Raw genomic sequence first — 8730 nt, 5'->3', positions numbered from 1 at the left:
CAAATTCAAGTTTAGAAAGATTTGACATTATTTAGGAAAAGAAAGTTCTTACCTCAGATACTTTCAAAATATTTGCTCGAGATGGTAGAGCTTCGTGCTGATAACGTGTTATAAAATAAAGACTATAAAGTAAAGACAAGTATAGAGAGAAACTGATATATTATTCGAATTCAAACTGATGTACATAATGAACTGAAATCTCTTCTATTTATAGAAGAAAGGAAGCTGCTCTGTAAGCTGCTACTACAAGCTGCTGTGTAAGCTGCTACTACAAGCTGCAGTGTAAGCTACTATAAGCTGCTGTGTAAGCTGCTACTACAAGCTGCTGTGTAAGCTGCTACAAGCTGCTGCTGTACCAGATATGGATAATCTTCTACTGAGAGCAATATTTATCCATAACGGAGTACTGAATGGATAAACTTATTATATCCGGTATGGATAATCTTCTACCGGGGGTAATGTTTATCCATAACCGGGTACTGAAAAGATAAGCTCATTATACCCGGTATGGATAATCTTCTACCGGGGGTAATATTTATCCATAACTGGGTACCGAAGTGATAAGCTTCTTCAGGAAGCTTATTTCCAATATAGTACTAAATAAATAAACATATTTACGGTGGAGTCCCATATGGATAAGTTTCTTCAGGAAGCTTATTTACAACGGAGTACTAAATAAACATCCATAATATAATATATTTATAACATTTCATGTATTTTTGTAGAGTATAACTTTTTTTTTAAAAAAAAAGGTGGGGGTTGTCAATGTCCTTCTCACCACGGGCACTCATAGGGGCAGAACTGACATCCAATTCGCGGTCAGCTTTAAATTATTCACTTTCACATCTCTCGTTCTCTTCCTTTTTGCCCATCTAACATTAATTTTCCTCTTAAATAAATATTCCAGAAATTTAAAAAAATAAAATCACTTCGCACTCAAAAAGAGAGAGAGAGAACCAAATTCGCAGATCTCATCAAAAAGGAAAACGAAGAGAGATCTTTTACAGCTCTGTAAGATTGTCAGTCGGTTTTTTTCTGTGAAGATCGTTATTTTTTTCTTCAAAATTCTCTTCTTTTTTTAATTTCTCATTTTCAGCAAAATTTGATGGAAAAATTGGGTATTTTATTGAGTTTTGAGGTGGGGGTTTTGTTGTATGGAAGTTTTAGAATGAAGTTTTGGTTTTGATTTATAAGAATTGGTGTGTGATTTTTACACATGAAACTAGGGTTATATTCTTGATAAGGTAAAAGTGTTGACTAGAATGATTTGGAGCTAACTTTTTTCTTCAAAAAATATTTCTTTTACCTGAATTTGATGGAAATTTCTGGTGATTTTGTTGAGTTTTATGGAAGGTGAAAAATGTTTAGTCTTGGAGCTGAAATGATGTCTTTTATGTAAAGGGTGTGTTTCCCAGCTAGTGAAATGATTTTTTTTTAATTCAGAGCATTTTAGCTTGTTGTTGAATTTCTTGGGGTTAAATTGCTTATAAGTTTTTGAATTTAAAGAAATAGTTTAAAAGATGGAGAAATTTAGCTGTTTTAGGAAAATTTTAATTTTAGTTTACTGAATTATGAGTTTTCCTTTTTAATAAATGGTTTAGAAATGTTTCTTTAATGATGAGCTAATAATTATTGATAGATTGTTGAAGCTAATTTTTGGGCTGTTTAAGGCTTTGAGATGCTTGGTGGTAAAATTGTTATTTCTCCTTGACATTTTTCATACATCAGAGAAAGAAAATTTTAGGTCAAAACAGTGTACTTAAAGTAAACAAAGGAAGTTTATAACTAGGTGGTTTTGTACCCCTTGAGTATAAACATGTAGCTGGGTTGTTGGTTCTGTCCTTTGAATTTTTGGCTCAGTCGGCAAGAATGTCATCTAATAGCGGACGGAATCGTCATCTAGGTTTTTATGGATATTATGTTCGAGTACAAAATACGTAGTAGCCAAGCATAAGTTGTATTTGCATCTGCACCCTTCAAGCCTCTTTCTGTTTTTCTTTTCCAACCTTAATCGATCATATTTTTTACGGTGAACATCTGCCGCTTTGGTAACATGTAGTTCCTGTAGTGTGAGGAATTTTTTTGAGAAACTATGATCATTTGTCCACTAAGATAGATGCTGTTTCATGATTGTGTTTCAGATTAAAGATGCAGAAAAGTTGAATTGTGTATTATTAACTTATATATTTTCCATTTTTTCAATGCTATGCAGGTCAAATTGAAAGTGTACGTAAATGTTACCCATGCATTACTATTCAGATGGTAATGGTTTTGCTCTTGTGAGCTATCAACTTGTCTGAAGCATAGTGTTAATAAATATTAACCTGTACACTAAGTTTATTTACTTCCAAACGTGTTCACCTTTTAGAGTTTCTTATCCTTTCTTCTTGAGATTATGTTTTTAGTTTTCAGTGGAGCAATCGTTTTGAGAGTGATACACCCCATGCATCTTGAGAAAACTATTGTAACACTGATAATGTTTTAGATGTAAGTGTGTTGTTATTTTCATTGAGGGGAGAGGAAGTTATCCCTCTTGACATATTTTCTCTCTCATTCACATTCATTTATCCTCCCATTTTCGTTTGCTTTCTCTCATGTTGTGACGTGCATGGACTAGAGTTTCTTTAGTCCTCAATTTTAGCTATTCTTTTGCTTTAGGAAACCCAAATCCATTGGTTCCCATAGAAACTCACTCCACCTATGATTTGTTCTATGAGAAACTTGGTAAACCCTGCATACCCTTGTTTTGCATGCTGAATAACCCAGCTTTCTCTGTCAATTGTGTTTTGACTTGGTAATAAATCATTTTCCTAAATTTCAGACAACAGAAGCTGGTTCTTTATTCACTTTGATATGCAATCACTACTGTAGTTTGGGAATATGCACTTCCATTTCATGCATATCTCCATAATACTCGCTATCACTTCTCTATAAGATTTGGGAACACGGTATTTTTCCATCTGTTCCCAAAAGAGTAAGTTAAAAATGAATGTGGAAACTTGTGTTTTTCCTTTTCCTTTGGATCAGCTGTTGCTTGTCGTAAAAGGGATGGGAAGATAACGGTCAATATTATACATCCTAATTTTCCTGATAGATTAGAAGAGGTCATTTTGTATATATACAGCTTTTAAGTAGCTAGAGTGTTTGAGATTTCAGTGTCATCATAGCATGAAGATTCCCTTCATGGTTGATACAACTAAGGCTTCTGCTGAAGGTGTAGACTTTTTTGTTTTATCTTCCTGTAAAATGGGTAAGCAATAAAGATATGATAATTTTGGGCTGATCAATGAAGATCCCTTACTTTCTTGAATGGAGGAAAAGTTATTACATGATAAACCTTTGATGCGATTGGATAATGGATCTCACCTATCTAAAAAAAAAAAAAAAACTTCAATCTAAAGTGAACTCACATACCTCTAGATTTAAATGAGAATACTTAATCTTATTTTTGGATAAAGATATGATAATTTAGGGCTGATCAATGAAGATCCCTTACTTTCTTGAATGGAGGAAAAGTTATTACATGATAAACCTTTGATGCGATTGGATAATGGATCTCACCTATCTAAAAAAAAAACTTCAATCTAAAGTGAACTCACATACCTCTAGATTTAAATGAGAATACTTAATCTTATTTTTGGAAATTAAATGCATTTTTTTCCATTGAAGTTAAAATGTGGGTACTCGTTAATAAAAAAATTGTGGTTTGTTAGATTGTGGTTAGCACTATAAGTACATCACTTGTGCCTTACCAGTTATCTTTTCATCGATGCTCGAACTCTGCTGAATTTTCAAGTCAGCTCGGAGCTATGTTTTTCTGTATAATACACGACATGAAAATTTTGCTGCTTCTAAATACCTGCCTATGGTATTTAACAATATGTACAGTTAACCTGGTAGTTCTACTAGATTGTACATTTTTAGAGAGAACAGACTGATTAGATACCGCTCCTCAGTGACTAACATCCATTCAGTGTTAATGAATGTTAACTGGAGAATTAGTTGATGAAAGAATTATTATAACTGTTCAAGTGTATGTTTATCTTTCTGATTCATTCTCTATTCATATGTTATGGGTTTTTTCTTTTTCCCTTATCAAAAAGTGTGTTTTTTTCTTTTGATTCTAGTGTGCATATCAGGCTAAAGGCGTCCCAGTTCAAGCTTAGTTCATAAAAGCGTTACAGTGCGTATAGTCAGATATTAGGCTGGTGGCAACACAATGGAGCCAATAAATCCTAGTCTTGCTGGAAAGCAACGATTGCGTTGGACCCATGAGCTTCATGAACGTTTCGTTGATGCCGTCGCACAACTTGGTGGCCCGGACCGTAAGTTCTCGAGTTTAGTGTAATTGTGCTCCTATCTTCCCTCCCAACCCCCCTTTGCACTCTAGAAAGGTGGAAAAAATCTATAAGAGAAAAGATTCCTCATTGACTTGCTAGGGAGGCAACCTTCCCACTGTGCTTTGGACAATATAGTACTGCAGATATATGGATCATAAATAGTTTGATCTTTTCCTATAATTATCTGTGTGTCTTAGTCTCTTAGACCTTGCCATTGATCAGTTGCTACGCTCTCTAGATGCAACGCCTAGAAAATCTCTAACAATAATTAATCACTAGGGGAGGTTGTGATCCTGTATTTCTACATTTGGGCTTTGGTTATTTAATGTTTCTGACATTATTTCCTTTTCTGATTCAGGTGCTACTCCTAAAGGTGTTCTTCGAGTCATGGGTGTGCAAGGCCTAACTATTTACCATGTAAAAAGCCATTTACAGGTATACATGCAGCAGCAAAATATTCTGAAACGTCTTCTGACTAGTTATTTTCTTAAAAAGGAATTTCATTGTAGTGACTAAATTGCATTCATTTGCCTGTTCATTCAGAAATATCGACTTGCTAAATACCTTCCAGATTCCTCATCTGATGGTAGGTTCCTTTAGAATTCAAAATGTTGACGATGTTTATTTCTTAAAGCTTTAAAGAGACTTTATTCATTTGAAATGTGGTGATTTTATGCTTCTCCAGTAAAACACTTTCTGATACCTTTTTTGCTCGCAACTGTGATTGCAAGGGAAAAATTCTGACAAGAAAGAATCAGGGGATATGCTTTCCAGTTTGGATGGTTCATCGTGAGTAGATTTTCCCTGTTTGCTTGTCGATCTGTTTATGAAGACACAAGCATTGAATCTCCCATAATTTACACTAATTTGCTGTATATACCTACTAATGCCTTGCATTCTCCATTCTGATCATCTTTCTTCTTTAGCTGAAATAATTATAATTTGACATGAGAGAATTATTGCTCTTTTCTAGCGCCGGTGTGCAGATAAATGAGGCTCTAAAACTGCAGATGGAGGTGCAAAAGCGACTACATGAGCAACTGGAGGTATGTTCTCCTGGTGCTTCTTGAACAATTCTTTTGAGAAAGAATAACAATTTGTGTATATATAATATATATATATATATATATATATATATATATATAGCGCAAAAGCAGTGGATAGATGCCATATTTACAGTACAAAAAACCTTTATCCTCATTCTTCCTATGAGGATTCTGGAGCTTCTTGAATTTTTTTGGTTAATTAAAGCATGAGAAGGGATAGAAAGTGAAGAAACATTGTTTGATTAGCAAGGAAGTTATTTTGTTCGACAGTTATAGTCTTTCAACAATTACCAAAGTTTCAAGGAGATGTTAGCTACCTTCTTTTTCTCTATTTTTGGTCATCCTATTTTTAACTTCTACTTTAATCTTAAACTCTCCTATTTTTTCCTATTAAATTATCCATTTTCCCAAGTCCAGCGTGCCAATATTTTGTTTGTGGCCTTCCAATTACACATTTTCAAACATTTCCCTTGAAATCTATCTGTATTCGGTTTCTTTCATCAAAAGCAGTGATATATTGAGCATGCTTTATGAAATGAACTGATATTTGTATACAGATAACTTAATTCATTTTCACTCCATCTCATATATCAGTTTGATAAGCAGGAAGTTATGGGACTTGGATTTTATTCCTGCAAAAAGTTTAGGAATTTTGAAAGTTACTTGTCACCACCTACTACTACTTAGTTTTCTAATTTTACAGGTTCAAAGACAACTACAGCTTAGAATTGAAGCACAAGGAAAGTACTTGAAGAAGATAATCGAAGAACAACAGCGGCTAAGTGGAGTCCTCTCGGAAGTTCCTGTTTCTGGGGTCACTCCACCAGCAGCTGAAAATGGTCCGGAATCCGATAACCGGACTGATCCAGGGACTCCTGCACCAACATCCGAGTCTCCTCTCGTTGATAAGCCCGTACAAGAACATGCTCCTACCAAGAGCCTATCTATCGATCAATCATTCTCCTCCTCGCAACATGAGCCTCTTACTCCAGATTCTGGTTGCCGCGAGACTTCTCCAATAAACAGCCCGGAAGGTGAAAGATCATCAAAGAAACAAAGAGTATGCGCATTTACTAAAGCAGATACGCTACTTCCCCACCAGATTTTGGAATCAAGCTTGAGCTCACAATACCAGCAATCAAATCCAGTAGTTTTCCTGGCGAGCAATCAGTTCAATCTTTCATCAGGATTGACTCTTGGCAATGAAGGTTCAAAAATTTCTGGAAGTAACATGTAAGTTACGTCATATTTGCATGATGCATGTGCAATAGAACTTCAATTCAACTACTATGTGTAGTCTGAAAATGTCTGTTCTCATTAGGTCACAGATGCTACTTTGCTTACTGAATGTATTAGATTAAATATACCTTTTATTCTCAAGAATTACTTTACAACTCTTGCTTTATAGTCATTCTTAACAAAGTTCTGAATTCTTGCCTGCTTCACTTGCATTACTTCAGTCTTGCCTACAAAGTTCTGAATGTACTTGGTTAAGTATACCTTTTGATTCACGAACTAGACACTAAATAATACTATGAACTACAATAGTTAAGATTCAAATACACGAGAGCTGATTGAAAACAGATTGCGAACCCCTCAGTCTTTTAAAAATTAAAATATGATACATCTATAGGTCACGGGTTTTCTCGTTGTGATTTATGTCGTGTTTGAGTCCTAAAAGCAGCCGCTAATGCTTACATTATGGTAGATTGTCTACATCACATCCCTTGAGGTATTGTCCTCCCGACCTTGCGTAAATGTAGGATGCCTTGTGCAACGGGTTGTCCTTTATACACCTATATATAAGTGTCATCAACTATATATTAGCAAATTCCATTTGTAATAACTATCTAAAAACCGCATAGCTAGAAACATATGCACAAGAATTAGTTGTCAACATTAATCAACTTTATATTTCAAATCAAAAGAATAGCAACAGCAGCAAGATCCCTAAATCCGTTTAGGAAAGTATTATCGGAAGGGTTTTTTCTTGCTTACTTCCTACTAGACTAGAAGTCGGTTTTTTTCTTTGCTCTCAGCTCAAGACGACGACGACAACAACAACATCCCAGTATAATCTCACAAGTGAGGTCTGTTCCCACATGCTCTCAGCCCAAGCAACACTTTAAATTTGGAAATTCACAATTTTTGATTATCTCATTAACGATAATGTAGAAAGTTTAAAGTTAAATTTTTTTCTAAATAACAAAGTGTGATATCTTTTTCTAAAGTCCATAACTCAAACTTTCACTCAACTATCCGAAATTACTTACTAAAGTCATCTGTCTTTCGCTTGTAACAAAAAAGTCATTAACTATTTTAGTTGCCAAATATCTATTTTACTCTCTAAATTATTAACTTTTTTTAACTTATTAATATTATAATTTATAATTTTTTCTCTTTTTTATTTATATTATGGACTTACCTATAGACAACTAAATTCTGTTTATAAAGTAAAAATAGTATTTAAGCATATATAATGTTGGAATAATGAAATATTGAGCATAGTAAAAAATTTAATTAGAACAATTTGTTCGTAATAATAATTTTGATATTAACAACAAATACTCAAAAAAAAGGTTTACACAATTAAGAATGAAAGAAAATAAAAGTTTTTAAAATATATATTTCATGCACATAAATATAAAAATTAATTATTTAAATAGAGATATATTTTATAATATACATCATATATATTTTACCATTATGCTCAATTATTTTATTATTATGATATTGCATATTCTTGAAAACTAATTTTTTATTGCATAAATAGAATTTATTTATTCTATAGATAAGTCCATAATGTTGCTTAATAAGAAAAATAAAAGAAATTATAATATTATAAGTATAAAAAGAAGAAGATAAAAGTTGATAATTTAGAGGGTAAGATAGATATTTGACTATCAAAAGTTTAAAATTTTTTGTTGAGTGACCTTCTCAATGTTATAGGTATAGTTAAGTGACTTTTCTGTTACAAACAAAAGAACGATGACTTTACTAGATAGTTTTGGATAGTTGAGTAATCATTTAAGTGATGGACTTTTTTTTCCGATAGTATCCCAAGTGACAATTTTTAACTTCACATTACCTTTTTTGTTTTGCTTGCGATCTATAAATACAAATTTCTGTATTTCCAGTTTCTCATATATTTTCTAGTTGTCTTAAATGAGATAGGATGAATGAAAATAAACAACGTCATCAAGATTCATTTATACTCCTATTTTTTAAAATCTTTCTTTTGTTCAGTCACATATCAACAAGCAATGCTCTTAAATGATGAGCTAGAATAAATTAAAGTTAAAAAAAAAAAAGTTTTGAAGGTTAACATTACTCAGTTTTGAAGG

The 8730-nt window shown here is 33.1% G+C and overlaps 1 protein-coding gene across 3 annotated transcripts; it reads left to right on the top strand.

Annotated features, from left to right (window-relative positions):
* Positions 1–854: 854 nt before the first annotated feature.
* LOC104226241 (myb family transcription factor PHL7-like) lies at positions 855–6791 on the top strand. 3 transcript variants are annotated; one of them, XM_009778184.2, is made up of 8 exons: positions 855–1011; positions 2213–2262; positions 4128–4325; positions 4699–4775; positions 4884–4926; positions 5072–5129; positions 5314–5386; positions 6090–6791. In XM_009778184.2, the coding sequence occupies exons 3-8, from the start codon at positions 4220–4222 to the stop codon at positions 6621–6623; spliced, it is 891 nt and encodes a 296-aa protein (XP_009776486.1). In that variant the 5' UTR covers positions 855–1011; positions 2213–2262; positions 4128–4219; the 3' UTR covers positions 6624–6791. The 3 variants fall into 3 exon arrangements, with proteins under 3 accessions (XP_009776486.1, XP_009776490.1, XP_009776487.1); XM_009778185.2 differs by having other exon boundaries at positions 883–1019; XM_009778188.2 differs by lacking the exon at positions 2213–2262.
* Positions 6792–8730: the final 1939 nt, after the last annotated feature.

This window comes from Nicotiana sylvestris, chromosome 3, assembly GCF_000393655.2.
Source record: "Nicotiana sylvestris chromosome 3, ASM39365v2, whole genome shotgun sequence".
Classification (NCBI taxonomy): domain Eukaryota; kingdom Viridiplantae; phylum Streptophyta; class Magnoliopsida; order Solanales; family Solanaceae; genus Nicotiana; species Nicotiana sylvestris.
Note: the sequence above shows the minus strand (reverse complement) of the source record. Positions and strands in the feature narration are given on the sequence as shown.